Source organism: Ictidomys tridecemlineatus, chromosome 5 (assembly GCF_052094955.1).
Source record: "Ictidomys tridecemlineatus isolate mIctTri1 chromosome 5, mIctTri1.hap1, whole genome shotgun sequence".
NCBI classification, from domain to species: Eukaryota; Metazoa; Chordata; class Mammalia; order Rodentia; family Sciuridae; genus Ictidomys; species Ictidomys tridecemlineatus.
In genome coordinates this window covers 157,298,983-157,319,128 of record NC_135481.1, presented here as the reverse complement: position 1 = coordinate 157,319,128, position 20,146 = coordinate 157,298,983, and the positions used below count along the sequence as shown (strand labels likewise).

The window sequence follows — 20,146 nt, the reverse complement described above, 5'->3', positions numbered from 1 at the left end:
TTTTTATCCCTGTTTTATTCATAGACTTTGTGTGTTTGCTAGAATATAAAAATCCTTTGTTCATCATTATTTTTATTGAAAATATAGGATAGCCTAATATTTTGGATTTCATAAGGCTTTATATCAAATACAACTGAAATGTGTAAAATAAAGCCAGCCTAGGACATTAAAATTTATGGTTTATGATTCCCACACACACATACGCATACATACCTATACCAATGAAGTAATTTAATTTGTTGGCATTATGGTTAACTAAATACCTTCATGATATCCACTCTATGGAAACAACTGAAATATTGATATGTACATATACAAACACAAAAGTTAAGGACTGTGCAAAGAACATTTTCAAATTAGAATCAGATACTTAACATAATAAGCAGGAAGTACTAGCTTTCTCCTTGAGACTTTTTGCCACGTTCTAGAAATTGCAGAATTTTCTTCTCATACCTTTGCAAAGAACAGAAGATAATTAGTCCCTCCACCTAAGGAAGGAAGTATGAGATTCTTTTGAATAAAACCAGGATATTTGATGTAAAGATGGACAAGATATAAATTCACTACAGGAAAAAAGCTAGACAGTTTCAATTGCAACATGGAATGGAGGGAAGATAAAGTCTCCCCTGAGAATTTATAAGCAGATGTTGATTTGAGATCCATGTTAATTATCTTTGTAGCCCCCCCAAAAAAACTTCAAGTAGGGAATTTAATAAAAAATGGCCAAATGATACTAGTATGTCCAGGAGATTGTTTGAAATAAATGCAGATCAGATCTGAAGGGTTAAAGCTTCAGCTCAGTCTTCAAATGATACCCACAGATAAAGCTCCAAGAAGTACTGATTCATAATCAAAAATTACAAATCATAAAGAAGCATGCACTATTTAGTGAGAAACAACAACAAAATTACACAGGAGAATCAGATTCTCAAAGATTTCAGATATTAAGAGAGAGAAAATATAAAATAATTGTATTTGCTTTGTCTTAAATGAAATGTAATTTTAATAATGTTTAAGGAATAAAAAAAAACCATAGAAATGAATAATTAGGTTTGCACAAAAGTCAAAGAGGCCAATTAGAAATGAAAATATAGGTGAAATGAAAATCATAGTAGATAAATTGAAGCATCATCGTAGATGCTGTTAAATATAGAAGTGATGAGTTAGAGGATCAGTACCAACAAATCATCCATAATCCAACACAAAATGGTAAAGAATAAAGTATGAGCAGAACACTGAACATATTAGAAGGAGCTAATAGGAAGCTAAACATTCAGTATTTGGGAATTTTCTAGAATTGTTGAAAAGTACTAATTCTTAGATCCAGAAAACTCAACAAATCCTAACACAGAGAAATCCACAATTAAACACTTAGAATAAAACAGCAGAACACCAAAGCTAAAAACAATCTGAAAAATAATTAAAGAGAAAAGACAAATTATCTGTAAGGAAATAAAGATGAGGCTATGTTTTAGTTAGCTTTATGTCACTGTGACCAAAAGACCTGACAAGCACAATTTTGACAAGGAAAAGTTTATTTTGGCTTATGGCTTCAAAGGTTCAGTCCATGGTTAGCTGACTCCATTGCTGTGGGCCTGAGGTGAAGCAGAGAAAGCAGCTTAGGATGGGCTGCCAGGAAGCAGAGAAGTTTTGCTCATTAGGGACAAAATATTAACCCCAAAGTCACACCCTACCCACCCAGTTACCCACCAGTTAATCCATATTAATGTGCTAATCCACTGATTAGATCATAACTCTCACAATCCAATCAGTTTACCTCTGAACATTTCTGCATTATCTCACACCGGAGTTTTTCAGGGATACTTTCTATTTAAACCATAACAGACTGTCACAAGCAGCAATGGTTGCCAGAAAATAGTAGAATATATTAAGTATTGGAGAGAAATAACAAACTTAGAATTGTATACTGTGAAACAAATTTTTAAGACCTACGGGTAAATTAATGTATTTTTCAGACAAACAAAAACTGAGACAGTTTACCAGTAGACCCTGATAAAGAATATGCTTTACAGAAAAGAAAGAATGTCTTAGCTGGAAAGCCAAGACAGAGAAGGAATGTAAGCAAAAATACGAGCAAATACGTGGGTAAATATAAGAAACATGACATAAAACAATAATATAATATTGACGAGTTTATGAGATACAAATAATACAATAAAACTAAAATGCAAGACAAAGACTGCATAGAGCTTGGGAGGAACATAACTAGAATGAAAGCATTCTTAAATTTGTATTCAAGAGGAGGGTATGGTAGATAGGATGCAGAGATGCTCCCCTTCCCTTCCAAACCATGTATCCTGGCATTTATGGACTTATTTTATTCCCTCTCACACTTGGATTCTTACTCAGCGCTGGCCCTACGTAGCCAATAGAAACAGTGACTCTTTGACATTAAGTCACACCAAGTCTTGCAACTTCCATTTGGTTGCCTAGGACACTGTCTTCCAGGACCCAATTGCCATAACTGATAAAAGTTTGAATCACATGACTACAAGCAGGTGGTCATTGGACAACCTCAGCTGAGCTCCCAGCCAACAGCCACCATCAACTGTCCGCCATGTGACCATGTGAGCAGGTCTTTTTAGACATGGAATCTTTATAACGTTCTCAGCCACAGCCACCATTTGATTGTAATCACATGAGAGACTCCAGGCAAAAACAGCTCAGTTGAACTCAATTGACCCACAGAACCACAAAAGATAATAATAAATTGTTTATTATACATCAATTGGTAACTGAAATAAAAGGTAAAGATTTTGGGGAATGCATAGTATGTTAATGTGGTTAGGATAGTCATTAAAAGAATAGGCACAGAGATTATAATTTCTGATTTATAGAGGGGAAAATGGAATGAGAAACTTAAAATATGCCCTGAATCTAAAAGAAGGCAAAAAAGGAAGAAGAACAGAGAAACAAAATGTAGGACATCGTTAAAATTACTTAAGAAGAAGATAGAAAAAAGTCAAGTCAGTAATCATAATAAGTGTATTTGGGCAGAATACATTAGTTTAAAGACTAAGGTGGGCGGTGCCAGGCAGGGTGGTACAGACCTGTAATCTCAGCATCTCAGGAGGCTGAGGCAGGAGAATTCCCAAGTACAAGCCAGCCTCATCAAAAGTGAGGTCCTAAGCAACTCAGTGAGACCTGTCTCCAAATAAAATACAAAACAGGGCTGGGGATATGGCTCAGTGGTTGAATGCCCCTGAGTTCAATCCCTGGTACTGGGGGAGGGAAAAAAAGATTAAGGTGGGCAGATTGGCTGAAAACAAAACAAAAAGTTTATAATTTGTTTATAAGAAATACCTATGATATAAAGGCACAGACATATTTGAAGTAAAAATTTTGGAAAAAAGATACACCACTCATAAACCCATGCATGATCTCATAAAAGTAGGACTAGAACTGGTTTTTTGTTTTGTTTTGTTTTGTTTTTTTAGTACTAGAGATTGAACCCATTGGCACTTAACCACCGAGCCACATCCCCAGCTCTTGATTTTTTTTTTTTTTAATTTTGAGACAAGTCTCAATAAATTGCTTAGGGCCTCCATAAGTTGCAGAGGTTGGCTTTGAACTCATGATCCTCCTGCCTCAGCCTTCTAAGCTGCTGGGATTACACCATGCCCAGTTTAGAACTGCTATTTTAATAACTGACAAAAATATACTTTAGGGAAAAAAGCATCACTACAGATAAGGAAAGTTTCTATATGATGATAAAACATTTTATTCCTGGAGGAGTTATGACAACTTTAAATTTATGTTTCTTAATGACACAGTCCCAAAATTTACAATACAAAAATAATAAAACCAAAAAATGAACTTTACATATTCACCACCATAATGGGAGATTTTAATATATACTTCTTAATAAATAGAATATCAAGGTACTAAAAATCAGAAGCAATAGAAAAGATTTTCAGAGCACCAAAATTAAAAGAACTTGATCTAATAGGCTTATGTAGAATATTGTACTGAAAAATGAAGAATACAAAATCTTGTTAGGTGTTGTTAATACATGGAAACATGTATAAAAACTGATCATCTCTTGAGCTATAAAAAGGCTCAACAAATTTCTGTACTTAATATCATATATGACACATTCTTTGACCACAATACAGTGGAGTTAGAAATCAGTAACAAAAGGATAATTTGAAATTTTTTGTTTTCTGGTATGGAGGATTGAACTCAGGGGAACTCAAACACTGAGCCACATCCCCACCCTATTTTGCATTTTATTTAGAGACATTTTATTTAGAGACTCTCACTGAGTTTCTTAGCACACTTTTGCTGATGCTGGTTTTGAAACTCGAATCCTCCTGCCTTAGCCTCCCGGGCTGCTGGTATTAAAGGTGTGCACCATCATGCCCAGCTTCATTTGAAAAATTTTAAATGCAGTTATAACATGGATCAAAAGCAATAGAAAGAAAATTAGAATACACCAAGAGTTGAATGAAAATAAAGAAATATATATTAAGTATAATCTAATGCAGCTAAGCCAATGTGGAGATTCATTCTTTGGAAGCTTCCACTCCTAGTACTCCTCACACCTCTTTGTATCCTCCCTGCTGCTTTTGGCCACATCTTTTAAATCTGGTCTGTGCCTGGGACTTACCCAATAGAATGTGTTGGCAGTGGTGCTGTGCTGTTGAACAGCCCAAGCATGAAGATGGCCTGGCACCAGGGCTGGCACTGGGGGGAGACAAACAAACCATTTAGGGCATTCACATTCTCAGGTTCTCTCTTGCACAAACCTGAGAGTGAATATTTCCCTTCATTTTGAATCCTGAGTGCCTCTCTTGCTTCACTTAGTCTCAGCTCTGCTCGGCAGCTTTTGAGTTTGTGCTCTTAGAAACCTCATACCTCCGTGTAACTAGCCTTATGGGTCTGCTGGAGAGACCACATGGAGAAACTGTGAGGGAGGACATATCACATGAGAGAAAGGATAGAGGAGAATCAATGAACCCAGGTCTGTAGGTCCTAACTGACCTCTACCCAGTTAAAACACTCTCCTGCAGGCACAAGACACATGAGTGAAGAAGCCATCTTGGAGGTTCTCATTCCTGCAGATACTCCTGCTATTTCCTTTCTGAGTTTCTAACCTACAGAAACATGAGAAAATTAAATGGGGCACCTACTAAATTTGGAGTAGTTATGCAGAAATAAATGAACAAAACAGCAAATCTTAGAGGGAACTTATAGCCTTAAATGCTTATAGTAGGAGATGAGAAAGTCCTAAAATACAGACTCCAAGTACACCTCTAAGTTAGAAGAAAAGTAGTAGAACCAATTCAAAGAAAACAGAATGAAGGAAATAAAGGATGCAAGCATTTAATAATGAAATAGAAAGCGATGTCTGGTAGAGGGTAAAACCAACAGTTCTTTAAAAATGTTAACGGAAGAAAGAACTTCTGACCAGATTAATTCAAGGGTTGGGGGGAGGTGGCAGGAAGAACTAAACTGAACTTCCTAAAACAGAAAGAGAGAATTTTGTTTAACTCAACTTTGTGAGGCTAAGGTAATGTTAATACCAAAATCAGAGACGGACAATACAAGAAAGGAGGGTTTGCCAATCTTATACAAAAGGAGAAATGAAAGTTATATTCAACCTTGCTGATTAACACAGATGCAAAATTCTAAACAAAACATTAGGAAAACAATCTAGTGAGAACTGAAAAGATAACTGCATCGTGATCAAAGTGAACTGATTCTGGAATTAAAGGTTGGTTTACTATCAGAATATTGATTATTCATCACTTTAACAGACTGAAGGAGGAAAAACTATAAAATCCTTCAATAAATGAAGAAAGGCATTTGATAAAAGTCAACACTTATTTTAGTAATAACTTAATAAAATAAAGCTATAAGAGAGTTCCTATAACATGCTAATAGTATCTAAAATTGTTTTCAAAAACTACACATAATGGTAAAATATTATAATTTTTTATTAGAGCAGCACAAGGATATTGGTTTTCATGGTTTCAGTTCATCATTGACTAGAGATCCTTCATGTTCCATTAAGAAAAAAACAAGAAATTAAGATGCATTGGGACATGAAAGGAAGAAATAAAACAACCACTGAAGATGATATATTCTTTATTTAGAAAATTGGAAAGGATATATGAACAAATCATTAACATCAATACCAAAACTTTAAAGTGGCTGAATGCTAAGTCAGCCATACTAAGTTGCTGACTATGAAATAAAATCCAACTTCATTGTTATGTACAGTAGTAGCACCAAATGGATAGAAAACATTTTGCTATTTACACTCATGCCTAAGAGTTGTACCTAGTAGTACAACTGATAAAATAATTCCAAGCTCATTCTGGGGTAAATTGTCAATTACTGAAAGGCACTTAAGGAAGAACTAAGTAAATCCAGAGGTATGCCACATCTTGCTTGCATAGGAAGATCCAATATCATTAAGTCAATTCTGCCCCTAATCAAAGTCCTAGGAGGATTAGTTGTTGAACTTGATAGTATAAGTATAAATTAATTTGGGAAAGCAAAGTACAGAGACAATCTGAAAGAAGAAAAATGAGACAGGGAGACTTGCTCATGAAAAGACTCAAAGGTATATTACTTAGAACAGCATAGTAACAACCAAAAAATTGACAGAGACCAATGAGCCAGAATAGAGATGCCAGAAACAGACCCACATGCATATGAAAACTTGATAGAGCCAGCAAAAGGACATCAGGGAAAAGGATGTGACATCCAACAAATGATGCTGTGATCATTTGTTACCCCTGTGAAAAAGAAAAAGGGTGTAAACTTTGTGTGTCATACAAACTTTCAAAAAATCAGTTCTGGGTGAATTTAAGACTTAAATGTTAAAAAATATCTAACATCAATGACAGAACCTCCTGGATTCCAAATTCATTTATCCAACTCCCTGATGGGCATGAACCCTTGGATACTTACTAGGTACTTCAAACCTAGCATGACCCCCACTTGCTTTCAGTCTCCCCTTCCCATTATTTTCCACCCCAGTATCTCCAGCAACTCCATCTTTCCACTTGTTCAGACCCAATGCTCAGTGCCATTTTTGTTCCTTCCCTCACATCTTGCTTCAGCAAAATTTGTCCGCTCCCTTTGGCTTGAGCAGGAAGGGCTGAGGACTTAACTGTCCATGTGATCACCCATTTTCATCAGCCTTCGAGGGCCAGTTCTTTTATGGTATATTCAGAAGATGGAATACTGCATGTATATATGTGTATATTACAAGTGAGTCCATTTTTACAGATTGTTTTCTCTTTCTTAAAACCTTCCACAAACCCATTTGCCCTAAGCCTGTACGTGGTCACATACTAATTACCTGAAAGCTTTACTTTTGACCATCATGTATTCCAGCTGGAGTGATGTGAGGGTACCTTGAATCCATGTGTGTTTATATTTTCCAAATTCACAGATCAAGAAGTATGATTTCTGTCATAGGAGGGGAGCAGTGAAAAAATGTATGTTAAAATGAAATCCTTGTAACTGGAAAGATTGTGACCTACCCCAGAAACCAGCATACTGTCAAAAGTAAAGTAAATTTACATTTTCACGAATTTCTAAGAGCTTCCAATACAGCTGCTACCAAGCCCATGGGTGTATTTCATTTTTCTTTGTTTTTTTTTTCTCAGTGATATTGGGGGTTGAAACTAAGGCCTCACATATGCTAGGCGAGTACACCCCCATCCATCATTTTTCATATCAGTTAACTCCTGTCCCCTTGCAGGCCAACCTCAAGGCTTAACAACTTATTTTGTAGGCATTTATAAAAACAGTGTTTCCTTTTCTCATCTATTGGTTCAATTTTATTTTATTGACTGCCTGCTTAGTCACAGAGATACAGACATAATAAAACTAAAATGATATTTTAGCAAAAATTATGGCTAAATTTTAGGGGTGAAGATAAGCAGATTGGGCAAAGCATAGGAAGAGATGGGGAGAGCAGAAAGAATCCTCCCGGTTGCAGATGTCACAGTGGTGACAGGAGGCATGGATCACCTTCCCAGGCTGCTGGTCCACACATGATGAACACTGGGAATACTGAGCTCTCTTTTATTCACTCAGTTTAACAAAACAGAAAGGCATCTGCCGTTTCACAAAGATTTTATTAAGTTCACTTAAATAAGTTTTGTCAGTACTTGGAAAATTCCCTAAACCAGTTGAATAAATGAGACATTCATGAAAAGAGCTCTGATTTCTATTGCTGGATCAAACATAATTTGTGTGAAATATACATGTGTGAATGACATATGTATTGCCTATATATTAATAGTGCTCTTTTAGTTTGTGTTTGGATGATTACAAAGAACAATTTAAAATCCAGCTCTTAAAAAATATACCTTCTCTCTCTTTTCCTCCTCATCTTTTTCTTTTTTGCTCTCAGGATGATTTTATCTGTCCCGTAGAGGATGTAATGGCTAAGAGGTAATAAGAAATGGAAATTATATACACAAAAGGATAATGCCGCCAAAGTTACTTTTTATTAGAGTTAGCTATTTGGAAATTGTAGTGCACTTTCCCATTGAAACAAACTTATCCCTGGCTCACTTCCCAGGCCAACCCACAAAAGCTTATTTAATCTCTAATGTCTGTGTAGTATGGTACTGTGCTAATTGTACTATAGAATCCAGCCACCATCCTAAGTTTCCCATGGATAAATGCATTTCAAGTTAAAATTGGGATTCCAGGAAACACATTGTTCCTTGCTTCCCTGAGGCGATGGTGGCTGCCTGTCCCCAATTTTGCCCACTTCTTCCTTCCCACCACCACCGTGGTCATCACAGCTGACGTGCACAGGGTCTTGTACAATTGGTGTTTTCTCATCTGAACTAGAGGGAGGACTTTCAGCCTGAGATCATAGCTCAGGGGGTCAGGGACAGAAAAGTCCAGAAGACCAAGAGCTAAAGCAATAGAAGAGGGGCAGTGGCTTCAGTGAATCAGGTGGGGAGAAGTCGGGAGCCTATATCCTTTTGCTATTGGGTTCCCTAGACACCCAAGGAACCATCCATTCCTTTCACTGAAAACCAAGGACTGAGTCGGATCCTTGAACCATTGGCACCCTTAAATATCACCCTGTGTCCAAGCAGTATGATCATATGTGGCTCCGTGTGTCTTCCTATGAGAGAGAACTGTGGTTGTAGGTGCTGAAATTGACATCACGAGCACAGTGTTTGCCATAGATGCCAGCATATCTGCTAGAACCCAAGGTGATATAAGCATGAGTAATTTTTTTACTGAGTCTCAAAGAAAATATCCATAAACCATTGAGATGCAAAAAGTGCTTAGGAATAATTCCAACTCCTGAGCCACATGGCCTTTGTAACATGAGGGCAATGCACAAGATCTAAGAAAACATATGAAATTATATGGCTCCACTCTGTCTCCACCTTTAGTCACCACCCTATATAAATATGAACATCCCACACCAATGGGTTGCTGTCTGTCCCTATGGAGATAGCCTGTGTTCTCCCTTGAACGTGTATTCCTTGCTTTATCCCCCAAATGTCTCTCTTTTGAGATTGCTGCTATTCTCCTTGAATGTGTATCTACTTTCTGAATAAGCCTCTGTCTCTTCCCTTAAAATAAATAAGTAAACACTATATCTTAGTTTTTATAGTTACTTCCTATTAATAGTAAGAAATGCTGATTTTCCATTTATAATACTGATGTAAATTAAGATACCAATGCAAATTTCCTGTTAAAATATTCTTACTTAAGCCAAAAGTGAATTGATTTAAAGAAGAAAACTAAATTAGGGCAGGGGAAGTACACGTGTGTGAGAGACTGCTGTTTAGTGTACTGTTCTAGTAATGTGATTTGTGTCAAGTAGGAAAAAGCAGGTTATAAACAGTACAGACTGCAATTCCATTTTTAAAAACACACAAAGTATATTTCAACATATAGGACACAGTATTTAAGATGTTTTTCAAATTTTTTTTCTCTTCTTGTTTGTATTTTCTCTGCCCTGGCAATGTATTCTTTCTGCAATAAAACAATGTAACTAAAAGGCATATGTAACCTTCCATTTTCCCCTGTCTTCCTTCCCCAACTCTTCAGCTAGATGCTATCTTCTTTCCTGTTTTCTTCAATAAGGAAATTGGGTAACTCCTGACTTCTTTGTTTTTTGAACGAAAGTTTAAATCTTTTTTTTTTCCAAGTTAAGAGACCAGTAGATTTTGTTCAGCTGAGAAAGTAAAAACTGCTTTCAAATTATTATCAAATGGTTCTTCATGTCATAAACTCTCTGCTGGCTCTTAAGTCCTAGGTCTTACTATACTGACGTACCACAAGACAGGAAAGTAGTTGGCTAGGATCATTGAATCAGTCCCTTTAGGACAGCTACCAAAATAAGAGTTGGTAGTCCTGCTTCTCTTCCCTTGGCTTGATTAAGGCTCTGGGTTGCCTTAGCTTAAGCAATGCCTCTCAGGGTCTCTGTTTTCTGCGGCTGGACAAGGTGATACCTCAGATATTCAGATTGTAGATGATTTAATTAGCTCAGGGATTCAGGATTTGGAGAAACTGCCTAAAGAAGTTTATTAGAGATGCAACTAAACTCTCAGTTTTGCTTCTGTGCGTAGGTGGCCAATCCTCCCAGTTTTCCCAGGATATTTCTGGTTTAACATTGAAAGCCCTATATCCTGGGCATCCCCTCAGTCCTGAACAAAGAGGGGCAGTTGGCCCCCCTTCTTATAAAACTTTATGCCAACACAGTGGTATTGGCAACATAAAGGGGATAGAAAAACTGTGCAAATAATTTTCCTCACCAACTTCTAGGGAAGGTTATTAGATATTTAATATCATAAACATGACACCTTTCTAGTAAAATGTAATATTAAGTAAAAATGTAGGCACTGGGGTTATAGCACAGTGGTAAAAGGCTTTCCTGGCATGCCCAAGGCCCTGGGTTTGATCCCTAGCCCCACAAAAATAAAAAAGAAATAAATGAAAATTGTTAGCACCAGATGTTCTGAAACAACTACCCCCAAAGTTGCTGCAATATCTTTCCCACTTGTTCCAAAGACTATCAGTCCTCATATGTTAGCTACTGTAGGTTAAGGAGGGGGGAAAAACCTATTCTCATTACACTTACCATCTTTTTTCACATGTACAATTTAAATCATCTCTACAGAGAAAAGGCAAACCTTGCTGTCACCCTCTGCAATGACAAGGAAGAGATCATGGCCCAGGCCACCTTCTTGGACTATCCCAACTGGAATGTTTCCAAGCAGGATGACTGGGTGTCAGTGTTCCGGGAGCTCGACAGCGAAATCCCATGCACAGTAAGAAATCATGCACTATGCTTATTTGAACAGCCTTAACTTGGAAGGGAGGGCCTGTTTGCAATGTTATTATTTTGGATTTTGGACTTAAAGGCTCAAAACTTACATAGAAAGTATATGACATCATGTCAGTTAAAAATGAAGTAAACTGGTAGGGGGAAAAGAGGATGGAGCTCAAGAGGCCAGAGTCATAGGAAATGGTAAGTGATAGCCAGTCAGCAAGCTGCTGGCACAGACCAGCTCATGTTCCACAAAGAGGACTGGAAGCAAGGAATTAGTGAAAGTGTGGAAAGTGTGCGTCCAGGTCTCATGTTTTTCTCTGCATCATTGTCTGCGCTCTTTGACATGCTACAAGGGCCCATGCCCATGTCACCTACAGTTGCTCTTGTAATGATCACAAGAGAGCCTGAGACTTATGTCACACTATAATTTTTAAAGTGCCCTCATGAACTTTGATTCATTTGATGTCTTTTACCTAAGGGCACATGACACTTGTCAGCTCAAAGGACTTAGGTCAATGGTTCTCAGAAGCCTGGCCTGGGTACTTGGTGTCAAGTCTGAGCTTTCCTTGTACCTGATCTAACAGAACCAGGCCAGGGGCTGGTCCTAATTTCTGTAGAGAGAACCAGAGGCTGCAACTCTGAGCGACATCTCTGCCTTTCAGTGGAGTTCAACAGTATGTCTCTGAAGCCCTGATGTCAGAAAAAAGGAAATTACTAATTGGTGTGTGATTGACTCATCCGTCCCACATGTTGTACACACATGTACATACACATACACACATACACATACCTCTAAGCATAGTATTCAGCACTTATTCAGCTAGAATATACTTCGTCCTTTATGTTCTTTTCCATTTCTGACTCCCTGTATCCTCAGGGATCATTCTTAGAAAAATTATCCCAAATTCAGAAATAGTCTAAAAGGATTCTTTCTCCTCAATGCTTGTACCTTCGTTTGACTTTCTATTGACTGAGCTGTCTTATAGTTTTGTTGGAAGGTGATTAACTTGGAGATTTTTGTCATTTGAGATGTAAATAATGAATTCCTGTTAGGTGAAAATGCTAACTACAAAGGTTCTAGCTTAGGGCCCTGTAGGACATCAACCACTTTATATCTAAGGTAGTTATCTTATCCTTGCATTTCCTTATTAAATCTCCTGAACTATCCTGCTTCACAAGTGCAAGGAATTTTTTTTATCGTCTCACTAGTTGCCTCATTAATTGGTGAGTTGAAGTTGAATAAATTTCTGACTTGTGTGTGTACGTATGGGTTTTGTTTTTGCTTGCAGTATTGGGGATTGAACCCAGGGCTTTGCATATGCTAGGCAAGTGCTCTGCCACTGAGCTATATCCACAGACCTTTTTTTTTGTTGTTGTTATTCCATTTTATTTTTAAGAAAGGGTCTTGCTAAATTGTTCAGGATAGCCTCAAACTTGTAATCTCATGCCTCAGCCTCTTTTGTTGTTATTGTTCTTAAGTATTCATGACAGTAGAATGTATGGCAAATTATACACACATAGAGTATAACTTATTCTAATTAGGATCCTATTCTTGTGGTTGTACCTGATGCACAGTTACACTGGTAGTGCATCAAATACAAGGCTAGGAAAGTTATGTCCAATTAATTCTACTGTCCTTCCCATTACCTTCCCTGCTCCTTTCCCTTTGTTCCCCTTTATCTACCCCAATGGACTTCTATTCTTCTCTTCCCTACCCTCCCTTGTTGTGGGTTAGCATCCACATATCAGAGAGAACATTTGGCCTTTGGTTTTGGGAGATTGGTTTATTTCACTTAGCATGGTAGTCTCCAGTTCCATCCATTTACCAGCAGATGCCATAATTTTATTCTTCTTTATCCCTGAGTGTGTATATATACCACATTTTCTTTATACATTCATCTGTTAAAGGATACCTACATTGTTTTTTTTGAGAGAGAGAGAGAGAGAGAGAGAGAGAGCCAATTTTTTTTTGAGAGAGAGAGAGAGAGAGAGAGAGAGAGAATTTTTTAATATTTATTTTTCAGTTTTGGGCGGACACAACATCTTTGTTTGTATGTGGTGCTGAGGATTGAACTGGGCTGCATGCATGCCACGCGAGCGCGCTACCGCTTGAGCCACATTCCCAGCCCCACCTACATTGTTTTTTTAGCTTGGCTATTGTGAGTTGAGCTGCTATAAACATTGATGTGGCTGCATCACTGTATGCTGATTTCAAGTCCCAGGAGTGGGATAACTGGGTCAAAAGGTGGTTCCATTCCAAATTTTCTAACGAATCTCCATACTGCTTTCCATAGTGGTTGCACCAATTGGCAGTGCCACAAGCAATGTATGAATATACTTTTCTCCCCACATCCTTGCCAACATTTATTGTTACTTGTATTCTTTATAACTGCCATTCTGACTGGAGTGAGATGAGATCTTAGAGCAGTTTTGATTTACATTTCTCTAATTGCTAGAGATGTTGAACATTTTTTCATATATTTGTTATCTGGGATTATAGGCATGTGCCACTATGTCCAGTTTGTGTTTATTTTATATTTGAATTAGGATCATGATTGTACCATTTGAAAATTATAAATTAATTAATACCATTATTCACAAATTCTTTTCCCTTTTGTTTCTTGTTCTTTTAGGACTGTCCCACACCATATAGAGCTAGACTGTCCCATTGTAGTAGCCAGTAGTCACAGATAGCCATTGAGTATTTGCAATTAGCTAATCTGAATTTAGATATGCTATAATATGAAATATATACTGAATTTCAAGTATTTAATAAGATAAAAGTATGAAGTATCTCATTGACATTTTTATTGATTTCTTATTTAAATGATAATTTAAATGTACCAGATTAAATAAAATATATTAAAAATCCATTGTACTTCTTTTTCTTTTTTAATGGTCTTCTAGAAAATTTTAAATTGCATTTGGCTCCTATTTATGGCATATTCTTTTTCTATCAGGCAATGCTTTAAGCCTTATTATATTTTCTGTCCTAGAAGCATTAGCAATTGAAGTAATTATTTTTATTTTAAAGTTATTTAGAGAATAAATCTTGAATTGTAATATTTCTGATAGCAGAGAGTTTGGGAGAAAAATCAAGCAGGTAATTAACCACGCACTGCCAAGGTCAGTCTTATCAGAATGGAAAGCAGATATTTAAAGAAGACTGTTGAGGGATTATTGGGTTAATTTATAGAAAATGCTTAAAATCGTGTCGTTGCTGTCTTTGTTGTTATTATCTGAACTTTTAGGTTTGTGTTGTTTGCCTTTTGGGAGTTTTCAAGCTTATAAATCAAACTCATGATTCTTCTCTTGCCATATTATGCAAAGTACAATCATTTCTAAGCATTCTGAAGTCACACACCATCTAAAACTGAAGCACATAAATGTGCAGTTGGTAACTCAAGGCCATTTAGAAAACTAAAGTCATCCCTCTGTATCTACAGGTTCGACATCTGTGATTCTACCAACTTCATATGCAAAATATTTGGGAAAAAATTATATTTGTACTGAATACATAGAGACTTTTTTCTTGCTGTTATTCCCTGAATAATACAGTATAACAAGTATGTAAAGAATAGGGGAGGATATTTGTAGGTTATATGCAAATACTATGCCATTTTGTATAAGGGACTTGAACATTCGTGGATTTTAGTATCTGGGAGGTTCTGGAACCAATCTTCACTGATACCAGGGGGCGACTGTACTGAGGAAACAAGAAGCACAGACACACACATACTGTGCCTCACATTTGCATTCTTTCTAGAATTGGAAAATTTGCTTGTAAACAAAGGGAACTACTATTTATTTCTTAGGACAGTCAAACAGTTTTCAAAAGTTATAGGATTAAAAACTGGGGAGATTTAACCTGAAAATCACGTTGGAATCTTGCTACTTTGAGCTTTCAGTTTCCGGGTCATCTGGATCTCAAGAGTAATATTTGATTCGGACTCCAAGAATGTTGAACAAAACAAGCCTTTGGATTCCTAACGTGGCATCTGCCTTCCATCCTTCAATTTCATAGGAGAATCTTTCCCTCAGTGTCTCATGAATAGAGCAGCAGCTGCTGACTTGGGAGCCCCGGAGTGATTGTCTTTCCCTTGGCATAGACACCCCTAAAGACAAGACTACAGAGTTAATAATCAATTTCACTGCCCTGCAGGCTCTCCCCTGCTTACAACTCATCCCTGAGGGCAGAAGGAAGGGTTGGGCACTCTGGATTCTTTTTATGATCCCTTTTTCCTTGAATAATTCTGAGCTTGGAGGACAGAAGGCAGCAAATTATGTTGGTGAAAGGTCTCAAATGCTGCCTGGGTATCTCATCACTTAATAAAAATGTCATCTATAAATGCTGGGCAGCTCTGCATCTGTGTCTACCCTGAGCCCTCCTCCCACTCTGCCATGACCCAGCCTGAATGCTGACTCAGCCTTTAATCCATATTCTTTTTCCATCTGCAGCCTCTGAATACATTGTTCATGCACCTGTTTGTGGCTGTGGATGAGTTTTCCACTGGTTGTTGCAAAGAGATTATTCGGTGAGTGCATGTGGCCTTCCAGATAAAGAGGCCATGTGGTAGTTTCAAATATTTTTTAAATGATGTGAAATTCTTTGGGGTATTTAAATTGCTTATACTTTAGGGATTGGGGATATATTAAAGCTTTTACTTTTATAGTAGTGGTATTTCTGAAAGGAAAATAATCTTAATTCTCTATATTCTTCATTCAGCCCCCATCTTTTACTGCTATCATTTGAGACAAACAGGTAGCACAGTCATTTAAAGAAATGAATTTGAGGGCCGGATTGTGGCTTAGTGGTAGAGCACTTGCCTAGCATGCATGAGGCATTGGGTTCCATCCCTGGCCCCACATAAAAATAAACAAATAAAATAAAGGTATTTTGTCCATCTGCAACTAAAAAAATATTTAAAAAAAAAAGAAATGAATTTGAAGTGGTAAGGGAAGAGTAGAAAGTCACAAGTTTGGGTGTTTTCAAAAACAGATTTCTCAATCTTATCTTTTGAAATGTTTATTAACATGACAGATTTCAGAAGCAACCTGAATAATAGGGTGCATGGGAAGATGATCAGCAGGGCCATTGAGCCATGGTGATGCATCTCTGACAGCCTGCACAGACCTTCAGAGAGGTTCTCAGCTTTCAAGTCACTTTGTAATGTCACACCAGACCATCCAGATGCCAGGTCAAAGGTTAATATCAGCAGAAATCTGGTGTGCCTCATGGACATGGTGCCCTTTATTCTCTCTACCTCCATGAGACAGACAGAAAAGGGGCCCTTTGGAATCCATGGAAATACAGAGAAGAAAAAGAAATTGCCTTTGCAGCAGGGAGCAAAGGATTCCCTGTGGATTTCTAGACACCTCATTTTTTTCAGTAGTGGCATTTGTCTCCATAAGGTGCCAGCTAATGGGATTGCTTTGCTATTAACACCTGTCCCAACCTCTCCTTCCTCTCCAGGAACGTGTTTAAAGCAGTGCCAGAACTACACTTCATATTTCTCACAGTGCCATCCTACATGAGCCTAGGTAAGGTCCCCTCAACCACCCCTACTCCCAGCAGCTAACATAGGAAACTCATGCTTGGAATGGAGCTCTTGGGAATTGGAAAGAAGACTGGTCTCTAGGGCCTAAGCTTATCAAGCACATACTTGATTATAACCATTCAGATACAATTTAATTTTTTTATTTGTCCTAATTATACCTGACATATCATATATAAATGAAATATGATTTCTCATTCTTTTGGTTGTACATGATGTAGAATTACACCAGTAATTTAGATATATGTACATAGGGTAATAATGTCAGATTCATTCTATCCTTCCTATTCTCATACTTGTCTCCTCCCTTCACTCCTCTTTGCCTAATGCAAAGTAACTCTATTCTGCCCTAGACACTTCTCTACCCCATTGTGAATTAGCATCCACATATCAGAAAAAAAAAATTCAGCTTTTGGTTTTGGGGAATTGGCTTATTTCACTTAGCATGATAGTCTCCAGCTCCATCTATTTACTGTCAAATGCCATAATTTCATTCTTTTTTAAGGCTGAGTAATAGTCCATTATGTATATATACCACATTTTTTTAATCCATTCTTCTGTTAGGATGGAAACTGCGTTTTGTTCTGAAATGCTGAAATGAAGACACATTTCTTTCTTTCTGTGACTTAGGCTCAACTCTCATAACTGTGTTTCACCAAGTGGGGACTATCCCAAATTTGACGTATGATGAGGACTTCGCAGTGCAAATATGCCTTAGGCACAACCATTACCCTCAGCTGCATGTTCGCAAAGCCAGGTACAGTTGGACTAGTGTCTCAAGTAACTAAGCTTCATGGGGTAGTCACCTTTATAAAGGTCTTTAAATTAACAATTTTTACTCTAAGTGATCATAAATCACTTGGATTAAGTTTTTGTTTGTTTGATACTCATAAGTGTAATATCCCTTGGATGAAATAATTTGCAGTACTATCTGGTGTTATTCATTTGGTTATGTGTGGCCATAAAGTCATACATTTACTGCCAGGGGATTCTGAAAATTTTACAGTTGTTGTTCATACAGAGATGTAAAATAACTTTCAAATAAAACAAACTTAAAATTGAAGTTGCCTATTTAGTTTTCCCAATAAAATCTACCTATATTCTGACCTTCAGTGAACGAGGATGCTATTGATCCCAAAGAAGAGTTTTCCAAGTTGAAGGTCTTTGCCATCAATGCTCCCCAGGCCATGCCTCAAGTGCAGTAGTCTTAAGGGGATAGCTGTGGCAAATTGTGTTTTTCAAAGACAGACCCACGCCATCTCCCGCCCCAGGCTCTGGTCTGATCCCTCAAAGTGAAGAATTGGACAGTGGAGATCAAATTGCATGGGCTGAATAAATGAGGGTAAGGAAATGAAGACAGGAACAACCAGCTACTTTTTAGAGAAGTTTGCTGGAAAAGGAAAGCAGAGGAGGAGGCCAGAGACTTACCTGCAGAGAGTCTGACACTATTATGTTTTTACTATCTGTATAGAGCATTTAATTTGCATTTGGAGAGCCTAAGGGCAATGTATGTAAAAAAAAAAAAAAAAAAAAAAAAACTCACCATGGAGGAGAGTAACTTCAGATAAAAATTATCCACCTGCTTCCGGACAACAGGGAAGACAGTTCCTCCTAGAAAACCTTTCTTTACTTTCTTATTATTAATAGCTAAGTACATTATAATCCTCTCCTTATAAAACCCTTTTGATCATGATACAAATACTAATGAAACCAAAGGCATTCTAAAGAAGAGTGAAATAACATTTTTAATTGATTCCCTGACTCCTTTCAAATCCTTGTTCCTGAATTATGAAGTTTCTCATTAGTGCCAGCAGAGACAAATAGGCCCTCTGCCCTTTAGGAAATTACATTCTTTAAGGAAATTTTATTTTAAAAGTATTCACAAGTACACAGTTTCTTATTGTGAGCAAGTTCTGTAAATTAATTACTTAGGATCTTGTAAGTAGTCTAGTAGTTGCTATAGTTTTATCTTAATTGTTTTAAAATCTCACTTTTCCCCCATGCCATGTACTACTTATTCTGGAAGATGAATTAGTAAATGAACTATATTCTCAAATCACAAAACTTGTGACAATAAAGACATTCATTTTTCTATGTGAGTACATAAGTAGTCACACATATGCAAGCATTGTCAGCTCTCCATACCTGCAGCTTCAACTTCTGTGTATGAACGTGCACAAACTTTTTTCCGTCTCATTTCTTAAACAATACAGTATAACAACTGTTTACATGCTATGAGATGATTCAAAGTATACAGAAGGATGTACATAGGTTATATGCAAACACTAGGCCATTTTATTTAAAAGACTTGAGTATCTTCAGATTTTGATATTTTATGGGGCAGAGTGTGGAGGTTCTAGAATCAATCTGACATGAATGCCAAAGGATGACTGTATATGTATGTGTGTGTGTGTGTGTGTGTGTGTGTGTGTGTGTGTATAGTGTGTGTGTGTATCTTCCTCTCTATGGATAGATACACACGCAGTAATGTGATCATATAATTCTGTTAATGGTATTTTTCACCTAATAAAGCATCTCATCATCTTCATAGATGAATTTTATTATTGTTATTTTTTGGAGGGGTACTGGGGCACTCGACCACTGAGTCACATCCACAGCCCTATTTTTGTATTTTGTTTAGAGACAGGGTATCACTGAGTTGCTTAGGGCCTCACTTTTGCTAAGGCTGGCTTTGAAATCATGATCCTTCTGCCTCAGTGTCCCAAAGTGCTGGGATTACAGGTGTGTGCCACTGCAACTGGCTGAATTTTATTCTTTTAATGACTGGCCCATGATGGATTTGGCATTCTATGGCTACAATATACTTCATTTTGTTATTCCTTATTTATGGAAATTTAAATTATTTTCATCTTAAAACAAATAATATCATGTCAAATGACCTTGTACACATATCATCAAGTAGTCAAGACTATTTTTTTCTATAGCATAGGTACCTAGAAATGGAATTTATAGGTAAGACATACTCAGATATTTGCATAAATACTAATATTTTTAAAATAAATACTATCAAATTATTAAATCAGAATTTTATGTCAATATACATTCCAGCCTATAGAATTCTGTGTCCTTTCAGCCTCATCAATGCGGGATATTTTTAGTTATTAAAATTGTCTCTAATCTGTTAGACCAAAACAGTATTTTGTTATAAATGGCATTCATTCAAATATATGTGCCATTTTACAGATTTTATTTAAAATGAACAAAATATTAGAATTTAAAGAAGTTTCCAGCTTAGAAATTATCCTGAAAGATGATTTAAATGTGTCTGCAATAT

The 20,146-nt window shown here is 37.0% G+C and overlaps 1 protein-coding gene across 4 annotated transcripts in view; it reads left to right on the top strand.

Moving 5' to 3' along the window:
* Positions 1-20,146, top strand: part of Cfap61 (cilia and flagella associated protein 61) — a 251,648-nt gene that overhangs the window by 6,522 nt on the left and 224,980 nt on the right. For 3 of the 4 annotated variants that reach the window (XM_021723124.3, XM_005320425.4, XM_040275763.2), the window contains exons 3-6: positions 11,144-11,294; positions 15,755-15,831; positions 16,770-16,837; positions 17,482-17,608. In XM_021723124.3, the coding sequence (XP_021578799.2) occupies positions 11,144-11,294; positions 15,755-15,831; positions 16,770-16,837; positions 17,482-17,608 (423 nt within the window). The remainder of the gene's footprint in view (positions 1-11,143; positions 11,295-15,754; positions 15,832-16,769; positions 16,838-17,481; positions 17,609-20,146) is intronic. The other variant, XM_040275760.2, reaches the window with a different exon arrangement.